Source organism: Astatotilapia calliptera, chromosome 16 (assembly GCF_900246225.1).
Source record: "Astatotilapia calliptera chromosome 16, fAstCal1.2, whole genome shotgun sequence".
In the NCBI taxonomy this organism is placed as follows: domain Eukaryota; kingdom Metazoa; phylum Chordata; class Actinopteri; order Cichliformes; family Cichlidae; genus Astatotilapia; species Astatotilapia calliptera.
The window spans coordinates 4,259,378-4,272,152 of record NC_039317.1 but is presented as its reverse complement, the minus strand read 5'-3'; the positions used below and the strand labels follow the sequence as shown (position 1 = coordinate 4,272,152).

The window sequence follows — 12,775 nt, the reverse complement described above, 5'->3', positions numbered from 1 at the left end:
AGAAAGAGGGATGAGTACAGGCAGAGAGTGAGATAGATATGGTTATGATCAAAAATTAATTAATATATTGGCCCAAGGGAAGGGAAGAGGGGCATCAGTATCCAACAGACACTGAGAGAATGATAAGGGGAGGAGTTTAAAGAAGGTGTGGGGATATTACTAATTCTGGTCACAATGCTGCAGCTCTCTGCAGCTCTGTGAAGATGGATACCCAGAGCAGAGCAGAGCTCTGCTTTCCACAACTCTTCAACACCTCCTGCAAGAAGCCTACAACTCCTCTATCACAAGTTTTGCTCTTTCACATTCTGATGCCATCAATGTCTCTGCTGACTGTGACTCTCAACCTGCTTGTCATCATCGCAGTCTCCCACTTCAGGCAGAGTTTCACTTTTTTTTACCTGCTGCTGTGGCTTTACAAGTCTATACCTGATTTGTAATACCTGTTTGAATAGTTTCTTTCTGTTGATTTTTTAAAATTATATTTTCCTATCTTTCTAGGCAGCTCCACACACCCACTAACATCCTGCTCCTCTCTCTGGCTGCCGCTGACTTTCTCATTGGCCTTCTGTTTATGCCTGGAGAAATCCTGCGAAATACAGTGTGTTGGTTTCTTGGTCAGCTCACATGTTCTCTGTATAATTATATATCCTTCGTTGTTACCTCTGCCTCAGTGGGCGATATGGTGCTGATATCAGTCGACCGCTATGTGGCTATTTGTGACCCTCTGCATTACCCCACCAGAATCACAGAGAGAAGAGTGAAACTTTGTGTTTGTCTGTGTTGGCTCTGCTCGGTTTTCTACTGCTATATGATTGTAAGAGATGATCTAAGTCAACCAGGAAAGCATAATTCTTGCTTTGGAGAATGTATAATTTTTGTTGAATTCATTGCAGGATTTGTTGACCTTGTTTTATCCTTTATAATTCCAGTTACTGTGATTGTATTTCTGTATATGAGAGTGTTTGTGGTGGCTGTGTCTCAGGCCCGTGCCATGCGCTCTCAGGTTACAGCTGTCACACTACAGCTCTCAGTGACTCTAACAGCAAAGAAATCAGAGTTAAAAGCAGCCAGGACTCTGGGTGTTCTTGTTCTTGTGTTTCTAATATGTTTCTGCCCATATTACATTGTTTCGCTTTTTGGAGACGAGTTTCTCAATAGTGCCTCTGCATCTATTGTATTCTATTTCTTTCTTTTAAACTCCTGTCTAAACCCTTTGATTTATGCTATGTTCTACCCCTGGTTTAGAAAAGCTGTGAAACTAATTGTCACACTACAGATACTGCAGCCTGGCTCCTGTGAAGTCAGCATACTGTAGAAGGAAGAAATCTGTTCTAAAAAGATTACCATAATCAAAACTAAGTTTAAATTCTGGATTTAACAGGGAGAAGATGAAGAGAAGTCAGTATGGGAGAAATATACTCTCTCTTTCTAGTCCCTGTCAGTACTCTTGCTGCAGCATTTTGGATTGACTTTCAGGGATTTTTTTTTTTAGGACATCCTGACAATAATGAATTGGTAAATGGCCTGCATTTGTATAGCGCTTTTCTAGTCCATAGGACCCCAAAGCGCTTTACACTACATTCAGTCATTCACCCATTCACACACACATTGACACACTGGCGATAGCAAGCTACATTGTAGCCACAGCTGCCCTGGGGCGCACTGACAGGCGAGGCTGCCAGACACAGGCGCCACCTGACCACCACCAGTAGGCAAACATGGGGTTAGTATCTTGCCCAAGGATATTTGGCATGCAGCCAGGATGCAGCCTGGGATCGAACCACCGATCTTCTGATTAGTGGCTGACCTGCTCTGCCACCTGAGCTACAGCCACCCTGTGCAAAAGTTATGAGGCAAAAATTAGAATACAATAAGAATAAATACAGTACACAACTGTACAGAATAGAATAAAATAAAATACTATATACAGTAGAATAAAATAAAATAAATATACAATAAGATAAAAATAGAATACAAATACAAATACTATATACAACTGAGTAAAAATACAACGATGACAGAAAGGATTATTGCACTTAGTATTATTGCATATGTATGGATACACACTGTCCCACATAGCAGACAGGTCTGGCCCAGATCTGGTCTCAAACCAGCACTGCTGGCTGACTTCTGGCATGGTAAGTGGTATGTCATCCAGATATGGGCCACGTCTGGCAATGATGGCCCTGTTTATGTGATGCCATGCCATTTCTGACCCAATTATGGTTTGGTTTATGTGGCCCACGCTCATAGAAAACAGGTCTTACCCAAATCCTGCATCAACCTGGCACTTCTGACTGACTGGCAGGGTGTATGTCAACCAGATGTGGGCCAGGTGTGGCAATGATGTCACTATTTATGTTCCTGTTTTCCTATTTTAGTACTCCGTTTAGAGAAAGTGTGTGATCCGGTGAATGCGGCATGTTGTATAGAGCACTTTGAGTAATTTGGGAGAGTTGAAGAGCGCTATATAAGAATCAGTCCATTCCCTGTCTGAACAGAGTTTCGTCATGTTACTTTTGCACTATTATGTTCCAGCACATGTTGTTATTACATGGCTTGATTAAGGTACACATTAGGCTGACATATGGGGCCAGAGCTGAAACTGTTCTGGGCCAACACAGAGCCAGCAGTGTGTCTGCCTTGTGCTGGCTGGCCTATGTGTGGATTACCTCTAGCAAACCAGATCTGGGCCACCAAAGGGCCATCATTCTTTGCGATATGTGGGCCATGTGTAAGCACATTGTGTGGGCCAGATCCGGGCCATACCAATTTTGCTTTGTGGGATGTCTTACCAGCTCTTAGTTTTTCAAAGATCAAAGGTCAATTTTATATTTAATATTCAATTTATTTCTCCTTTATTTATGCTCCTAAGATTAAAATTCTACTTGTCTAGCTAAGATAACCTGGGTTCTAGCATGTTTGGACCATCACTGTGACTACTTAGGACATTTTACTGTGAGGCATCAAGGTGGGAATCAGGCTTTATAGGCCACAATAGGGAAAAAGGTGCGGAGAGATGATATATATATTTGATATTATGAATTAAAATTTGTAGCCTTTAAACAGCAAAATAAATATACCTGTCAAAACAATGCAAAGATACAAAATTTGGAAAAAGCAAGGAGCATGCTTTTCTTTCAGATTGATGTTTTACATCTGGATCTGCACATGCAGTCTCTTCAGTCTGATTTCAGTACAGCTATTTATGAATGTACTTGGAAGAAAAAAATAAAGGTCAATACAAAATTTGTTTTTGCTGTTACCATTAAATTTTATATTGTTGAGTCAGCCTTTGTTCATTCTACAGACTTGCCAGAAGATGGCGTTCCTGACTAAATTTTGTGATGCCAGAAATGAAATGAATATCTGTAAATTAGATCACAGTTGCTGTTTCAACCACCGGCTTATTGGAGTCAGCAACCGTTCAAGCCACAAGAGGTCTCCCTCTGCACAGTGCACGCCAGGCTGAACATACTGTAACCCACTCCTTGTCTTGCAGCCCTCCTCTGACTCGCTTCAGAGTCTCATCTGGATGTTTAAATACTGCTTGGTCAGATATTAACCTCAATTTAAACAAACCTGAAAAGAGCAGCAATTCTTGTATTATTGATGTGGCTACACAGTAAATTTTTTCATGAGTGTGGAGTAAAAAAATTAAGGTTTGATAGAAAGTTGATTGGGATACTGATAAAATACTAAGGCTCTTGGCCTTTGAGAGCTAGGGCTTTAGGTGGAAAAAATGCTAAAACTTTGTGTATAATGCAGAAAAATATTTAAATATCATTTCATAAACTGAATTCTTGAACAAAGAAAACCTTAAGTGAAGCCAATGTTTAAAAAAAAGAGGCAAAGATTGATTTTTTTAAATTTTGTTCAACTTAAATGCCAAACATTTGGAAGAAATTTTGTGGACAACAGCATGAGATCTGCAAGCCTCGAGATCAAATACTGTATGTTGAATTTGTACAAAGATTATTCTTTTTTTTTCCTCCCATCCTTCGTGGTTTGGTTGTGGCTTAATAAATGGGCAGATGGGGGCCTATGGATTCTGCAAAAGGGGTCTTTAATCTCTGATCAGTTTTTATATTGCAAGTTTTGCTGTGAAGCAGCCATCTGGTGGGGGGTAGTTCAATCACCATGGTGTTGTTGTTGCCATGACCAGGCGTTGTGACACATTTTGCAACAGCGAGACATAGAACAATAACTACTTTCTAATCATATTGTTTATCATTTTTTCATACTCAAGGCAGTCAGCCACTTTATTAAATTTAAACCAGCAATGCCTCAACATACAAATGACCATTTAAACCTGAAATAGTATCATAGGATAAGAATACTAATGCAAACAGTCCAAAACTTCACAAGCTAAAGTTGGTCTCTAAAAGGCATAAAATAAAGAAATATTTCATTACCCCATCAGTATACTGTACATGTCTATATGACCTGGTAAATGTGCTATAGTCAGCTAAAAACAGTCCAGTGTCACATGTTGGTGAAATATATCATTTTAGGCATGTATTTTTTCCTCTTACAATCTTAAATAGACCGATGACTGACAAGCAGGAGAAGTATCCAAAATGGAGGACTCGGATAACCACACATAAACACAAAAAGATGCTGTATTGCTGATGTCATACAAAAAAACAGATCAGTGCACATAATCCAAAAACTGGGAATCTTCTAGGAAAAAATCAAAATCAAGACGCAGGGACTATGGCAGTTAGATTTTCTTAAGCCTGAAAAGAGAGCCCAGAGGAGGTGCAGGAGTCTAGTTTACATGGACCACTTGAATTAAATTCTGCAGAGAAGATGTTTTTGTATATTTGGTACCAACATTTGTTTCTATTTCACCTATCAAACAAACGCAGTCGTCTTGGTGAAGTAGTAAATGTTATAGGAAACAACCATTAGGTTCCAGCACATTTACCACAGCTCTTTTTAATTGTTAAACTGGAGCAATGTGCCGTACGAACTCACTCACTGGACAAGCCTATGTGGTTGTGTTTAGCTCGACATGTCTGGAACTGTTGCTGCACATTCCTCTGTCAGCCAGCATGACTCCTGCTGCCATTCAAAGGGTCCGACTCTCAACAAGCAGGAGGTTCAGCTGCAGAGTCATGGTGAAGTGCAGAAGACATTTTCTTTCAGGATTGTAAGGTTGTAAGACTATTGACATGTCATTTCTGTAATTGGACGAAAACCAAAACATACACGTCCCACCGCAGGCTAAATCACAAGAAGGTGCTACATTATGTCCTGTCGCTTCCAAAGAGGGCCAAAAATACACTAAGAATAGTGGCAAATTCAAGCTATAATCAAAACTCTTCTTTCCCCCTAGTTTTCATATTCTTGTTTAAATTCTTAATGCTTGTTGCTTATACTTAAGTATTTTATTTATTTTTTGTTACAAAAATTGTATTCCACTGTCAATTTATCTATTTGAATTTTTGTAAATATGTACATCAAATATATTCACTATCCCAGCAAACAACAAAATCTTTCTAATGTATAAGGTCGGTTCTTTTTTTCTATGTTAGTCTTTGGAAAAATGTAAAGAAACCTGCAAAATATGTGCTATCAGCAAATTTGATACCAAGGAAACGAAAGAGATTTTTACATAGTTATGTTTTCTTTAGAAGTAAATGAAATGATGTAACTGACTGTATGTCCTCACCAGGTACTGCCTCGGGAACTAGCGCTGCTGCCAGGCAAATACCCAAAGGATTACAAAGCTGTTTGTGACGCATTCCTTTCAAGTGGATGTTTCACAATTTACTGTGTGCAAGGTCACACTCTGGCCATTTTGGTAATTTAACCCAGACTGTGATATATATTAGTTATAGCGCATAAAGCAGAGCTTGTCATGTGGCCCAGTAATTATGGATAACCACAGTTGGTTCAGAATTGAAGAGAATTACAGTACTGTGTAGAGTTATGTGAGATGGTCACAAATGTAATTTCAAACTTCCTGAGAGCAGCTGCATGACCCAGCCTAATGAATGGCAGAGCAAGAACACTGTGGTATGACCTGCCTTTGTGTCTTCAGGCACAGGATAGTGGCACAATGCTCTCTGCTACTAATTGGAAACTGGCTGGTTTGACAAGAGGAGACCTGGGTTCCAGGTGCATAAAGGGTAATTATTTCTCTTTACAATCACGCTCTTCTAAACAAACAAATATATGGACAAAATCACGGCCTCAAAACTGACACAAGGAATTTCAAATTACTTCTGATTCCACATATTTCAGCAGATAACCTCAGAGATCATCGGCCTCGCTCTGCCCTCATCACTCCTAACAGACTTGACTTCTTTTTCATTTTTAAGGCAAAATGGGGAAAGAGTAGGGAGGGGTGACAGTGTGTCAGATTGATGCTTCACTATGTTTTATATTGCAAGAGTGTCTACAACACACAGACACACACTCCGCCTTGTTTCTAGTAGTTTAGAGGACACAGTACATTATATAATCATAAGCACTACTCGCTCAGACTAAGTCCTAACTTACTGGGATTTTTCTAATTTTTTAAAGTAAGTATTCTTAGGATGTGATTTTATAAGTGGAGTCATGCCCAAACACATACACACACCATCGCCATCACCACCACCCCCTCTTCCTCTAATGAGATCTGACGTTCCTGTGGGCGAAGGCATCTTTGACCTTGTCTCCTTTAGCAAAGACAGAGTCCATTTTAAAATGAAACACTATGAGTGACTCAGATTATAACATGTTCTTACTATGACGTTTCATTCATCCATTTGCCATTTATCATATACCTACATGATGCTCTTCTTTTTTTGGTCACACTAATGAGAAATGTGCAGGGCATTTTTTTTAAAAATAATTTTGACATTGTGAATGGATTCTTGCTTTATGGTAGTTTGAATAGGCTCCAGCAGTGACAGTTTACTGGAATGGACACAGTTATGTTTGCAGGTAGGCTTCTTTCATATGTATGTGTGGAGGCCAGCGATAGGGAGGAAAGAATTTAAATGTATCATGTAAAAAGGATTTAGTGAAACCTACTGTAGATTTTGATAAAATGCTATAAAAAGCCACAAAAAACCCAAAACAGTTTTATGTATTATTTGTTTCATACACTTGCATTACTGTCTTTGACTGTCTGTGTCAGCAAACTGTCTTTATAAGTGTGGTCTGCCCACACATTAATCCAGTCAGTAAGTACCCCACCTATCTGCTAACAGGTGGGGTGGCCAGGGATACAACGATAAACAAAATGAATAATTTCTTAAATTAATTAATTTAAGAAATGCCCATACAATATAAGAATGAAGACTAAGGCAGAATGCAACTTATGCAACAGTTTCATTTTATTCATTTATACATCAATAGCTCCTTTAGCACCAAGGAAGTGGACATAGCTGTTAAAGTTGTGACATCTGAAAGATTACTGGTGTATACAAGTGAAAACATGTAATACACGACGGGTATTGCTCAAATCAGTTTCACAGAAGTGAGGGCTGAAAAATGTGCTCCCTTCAGCCAACGCTAACATAAAAGTAAATGCAGCACACATCAACATAGTAAATGCAACCTCATTGTTGCACTAACTGTGGCAAGGCTTTGTTTTAATGCTGCCATAAAAAGGCCTTTCGTCCTATTCCTCTGTAAAGTGCTGGTGTATTTAATGAAAACATTTTCCTCTCTCTCCTCTTTACTTTGAAACACCAACCTTTGAAGTATGAGTATTAGCCAGCACATTAAAATCAGCAGGACACTCCAATTATGAACCCCTCCTGCTGGGTTGCAGGAACTTCAAGTTTCTCTCATGTAGTCTGACCTGTGTCACACAAACCCTTTCTCTGCAGCTGTGAGGAGGCCACAGGTCAAAGTGCACCCTGGAGCCTTGTTGGCACATTTAGGTTTAATTTAAAAAAACTAAAAGCAGCCACTAACAGAGAGAGCTGCCTGTGTGTGTGTCCACATCAGGAGATTTTTGATATGACTCAAAATTACAGGATCTTTGTCAGGTCTACTTCACATGGACTGAGCTTGAACTTAGTTCACACAGTTATACTTGTCTCCATACTGTATTTCTCCTCTGCTTCAGTTTCGGGGTAGGCAAAACAACTCAGACCTACTTAATCACCAACAAGATGATTTATTTATGATAGGACCAACAAAAGGCTGCTGTGAGAAGGAGAATTTCCTCTGGATGTGATCTAATCATAGTTGGTAGGCTGAAGCTTGGTGAGACATATTAACAGATGCTTGCACAGCTTAAGCCAAGACACATAAAACATATGTGGGATTAAAACAATCAAAGGGAGGAGGGCAGGGTATAAAGCCTTTCATTTAGGTAAAGGGTCATACCTGAAGTTGGTTACTTTCTTGCTTTTTTCCTTAGATGCTCAAGGTGGGTCTAAGGGATTCTTTCTATGGATATCTTTACTGAAGCTCATTCTTTGCATTTAATTCAAGCATTAGAAGCAGCAGGCAATCTGCCACACAGTGCCTGGGGACCATCTCAAGATCCAGGTCAAGGGCTCTTTTAAAGGAGAAACATCCTCCACACAGAAGAGATCTGCACTGGCCTGAGTTTGAACTCAAAATTCTGTTGCTTAGCTACCCTTCTCATCTGACAGCTGTTTAGATATCATATTTGACAAGAGTTTATGTGGAAGCCGTTCATATTGAAAAGGTAGACCATTCCACTGGATACACTTTGTCTATTGGTGCCACACTGTTTTTGGAGCCAGCATCCACCATTACAACAGTTTACAGCACTTAATCAGAAATAATCTGTTATCTATCTGTGTCTGTATGTCCGTCTCATTTCTGTATTTCTAAGTTGTAATGCTTTCAGTCAAATGCATCTTGAACTGTGACAGTTAAAGAGTTATTGAAAGGGTGGCAGAGTGGTGTAGAGGTTAGCACTGTTGTCTCATAAGATGGCCTAGCATTTGAATCCATGGGCCAGCTCGGGCCATTCTGTGTGGAGCTTGCATGATCACCCTGTGCTTGTGCACTCTGACTTTCTCCCGCAGTCCAAAAACTTGCAACTCAGGTTAATGAGTAATTCTAACCTTGCTGTAGATGTCTCTGTGTTGGCTTTGTGATGCACTTACAACTTGTCCTGTCTCCTCATGAAAGCTGGTGTAAGCTCCAGCCCTGCCCCATGACCTTAAATTGGATAAATGGTTAAGAAAATGTAATGGATGGATATGTCAAAAATACACAAATGATAATTTTATTGTTTTACTTTCCACTACTTTTTACAGATAAGCTTATAAACTCTCGATGTGCCTCCACACACTTCACATTTGGGCTTGATTTGTAAAAAAGGCAACTCACAATAGGTGAGTATCATGTTGTGGTTGCAGGCAGTGATTTTGAGTTTGTCTGTCTTTCATTTATGTTTGCCACAATAGACCAGTTTTGACTTTACCTGCTGTTTCTGGTGGAATCCCTTTAACCTCTCAGCCTCTCATGGTTATTCTGCAACCAACCAGGCATCGGGGCGACGTTTGCTCTCAGGTGACAGATCTACAGCCCTTCGACTCTCTGTTAACATTTTCTGCTCTACTTCCACCTCTGTCCCCGCAGGGCGCAAACAACCCTGGCAACAAGCAGCAGCATCAAAAGGGGACTGGATGGTTGCCTCTGTGACTTCACACTGAGTGACTCGTCTGATTGGCTGGCCAGCTAGAATCAATAACATGCAATGATAGTCAAGCCCCCAAACTAGAACTGTTCAAGTTCTATAAAGCTTCAAATGAACTTCTGCACCTGCACATTGTCTCTTCAGGAGATTCCTGCTATGCTCATGTTATCATGTTAACAGGATAATTAGGACAGAGGTTCATATCTGGCCCACCCCCCTCCTTGACCTTATGACCTCACTCTAAGACAGGCCTACTTTGAAGTAAGTGTCTTACAGATTTATGCTTTGCTGTTTCTTTCTTTCTTTTTTTCTTTTTTCCCCACCTTCAGGCTTAAGTCTTTGAACGCCCACCTTCCTCTTTGAACTTTTCAGCCTTCAAAATAATCCAATTAGTTTCAGCAATTGTGACGCCTGGATATGAACCATACAAAATGGCTGGGTGCTCCAAGCAGTCTTGGAAGACATAAAGTGTTGAATCTTTGATCACTTCAACTGAGGCAGACAGTGGAACCAGGTCACCTTCAGTTCCCGCACTCTGTGACTGTTAGGGTGGTTAAATGATGATTCCTCTTGCACATGTCCTGATTCATTTACTCCATATATTTATTTTATGTGGAGTATGAAGCAATTTGAAACAATAAGTGATAAGTAGAGGCATCTGATGCAACAGCTACCAGAAAGACAATGGGTCAGATTTATTCACCATCTGCACATGCTCAAAACGCTCATTAGTAATTACAAAAAACACCAAACAAACGGGAGGCAGGGTAGTTCCAGCTTCACCACCAAAGGCCTCAGTGTTTGTGTCACCCTAGCAGCACCCGTCCCTCTCCTCCTCTTCAAGTTGCCCCATCATAAACACACCGTCTTATTCTGTGTTATGATTTGTCTCATGTCTCAGAAACTGCCTCCTAACTTTTTGTGCAGGTGAAATAGCTCCACACATGACCCTGCTTACAATCAGCCATTATTGTCAATTAGTACATGCATTTGTGGCATGTTAAATTGGATTTATGCATTAGTAATGTGAATGATACTAGAAATGCTTGTAAGGAATCCCTGTATGTCACATTTGGATGCACAAGGTAACCAGAACTTAATGTTGGAGAGTGTTTCAACAAAATATTCTTGGGTAAAGTAAATGTGACTTTGACAAAGAAACAAATTGAGCAAATCAACAAAGAGTGAAAAAAAAAGTTCAAACTAGTCAAACAAGACAAAAAACTGATGAAGCTGGCTGACAAACTTGAGAGTGAATCTGTCACTATGCCTGTTAATGAATATATCAGTAATATTTTAACTGACATGTTTTTTCCAGTTGAAATTTTTTTGTTAACTTGGTTGGGTCAGAAAATGACTGTAGTTTGTTTAATAATGATAATTAATTACTTAATTGGCTAATAATTAGCTTTTAAGTTATTAACATAATCAAAATTCATTTACTGTTTGGTTGATTCCAGAACATTACAAATGAGGGAATGACTGAACTATAATTTGAGCTTTTTGTTTTTCATAAGGATTTGAATGATCTCAGTGACAAAATTTATTAATACCAATATACAACAAACACTGCTTTTGGTCTGTGCTTACAATTAATATTTGGTCAACTAATTATGTTACTCATGCACATTTGCATGTCGTGAATCTACTATTTGTAAGTAATCGAACAAAGTCAAACTCTTTATTCAATCGTTATTGCATTCTTGCCTTATTGCAGACTTCCTTACCTTTGTCTAGAGGAAAATCCAGGAAAATCTTTGCAGCAAATGTCAGAGATTGTAGACTTTTCAACAATTAGTATTTTTTACAATGAATGCAATACAAAAAATAAACAAAATAAACAATAAACAAATATACAAAAAAAACTCTACTGTAGGATTGCTTAATAATACAGTACAAGTGGTTGTACAGCAGAACTGGAACATATGGAACGGGCTGTGCTGATTCTCAATGTGAATCAGCTTTGAAGAATTCCTGCTAACGGTGAGAAGAGATCCTGATAGATGTCGACATGTCTCCTAGCCTGAGCTGTCTCTGCCTCAGAGATCAAAAGCTTTTTGAAATCAGTGAAGCCGAATCCCTCACAGGTTTAGACAATAAGCAATGCTTAATGCAAATCACTGAATAAGAGACACCCACTCCTCAAAATCTCTTTATACTTACATGTTTATCAGGCTCAACATCAAAGATCAGGCAAAGTAGCTTTCAGCCAAACAAGACCTTTAGATTATTGGAGGAACTTGGGATAAAATGAGACATGTACAAAAGAAGTTCAGTTCTTATGGTCAGCTTGTGCCAACTTTTGTTTGATTTGATCACTTTTGTTAATTAGCAGTGACACCAGTGACACCAGTGGAGTAAATAAAGAAATGTCTGCAAATGGGAACAGTCACTAGTAGTATTTTTCACTACAGTGGTTTTAGCAAAACACTTTGAAGAGAATGTTAAAATACATTCATCTGCAGTGAGTGTCAGATGCCAGTGTGCTATTGACCCGCAGAGGTAAGGAATCCAATCCAAGTCCGTTAGTCACTGAACCTCACTTTTGTCCCATGATAGTGATATTGATATTGAGCTGTTGAGACTACCTGAGTCTTGTTAGTAAGCTGGTAGTAAGCACTGAATGTAGAATCAGAATGTAGCACTGGGGAAAAATATTTTAAGGATACAATAAAAATGTACTTCACTAAAGTAGACTTGGAATGTCCTCTAGTCTAGTAAAGAATGGAAGTTACATTCTACCTATTCATGCTCTCATTCACTGATGTGCAATCCCATGCCCCACCCCGAGGACATGTGCTTGGTCATTATATCAACACAAAATTAGTACAAATCATGGATTAGGTCAGATGCTGTCACGATTTTCAGCAGAAAACTCAAACCTGTCACAATAACACCCATTTTGTTACGAAACTCTCAACTGCTCCTTTGAAGTAAACTCAGTGACTGCAAATGTACTGATCTAAGGTCAGTTTTTTAAATTTGCTATAAAAAGTAATGCAAGTGATGAATCAGAAGGTCTGATTCAGGGGTGTTTTAAACATCAAATCATTCAGGCGAGGGAATGAAAAGATAATCTCCATTTAATATGCAAAAACATATTTTCTGTACTTTAGAGGAAAAAGCTTAAAAAATATTAATCCTCTC

At 39.1% G+C, this 12,775-nt stretch overlaps 1 protein-coding gene across 1 annotated transcript; it reads left to right on the top strand.

Moving 5' to 3' along the window:
• The first annotated feature begins 203 nt into the window (after positions 1 to 203).
• On the top strand, positions 204 to 1,315 carry LOC113008269 (trace amine-associated receptor 13c-like). Its single transcript, XM_026145571.1, has 2 exons — positions 204 to 376; positions 499 to 1,315. The coding sequence occupies exons 1-2, from the start codon at positions 204 to 206 to the stop codon at positions 1,313 to 1,315; spliced, it is 990 nt and encodes a 329-aa protein (XP_026001356.1).
• The last annotated feature ends 11,460 nt before the right edge of the window (positions 1,316 to 12,775 follow it).

Excerpts from the sequence above, each read along its gene's own strand:
- LOC113008269 (XM_026145571.1), top strand. The coding sequence starts at position 204 with ATGGATACCCAGAGCAGAGCAGAGCTCTGCTTTCCACAACTCTTCAAC. Across the intron at positions 377-498 it reads ATCGCAGTCTCCCACTTCAG|GCAGCTCCACACACCCACTA; the intron begins GCAGAGTTTCAC and ends CTATCTTTCTAG.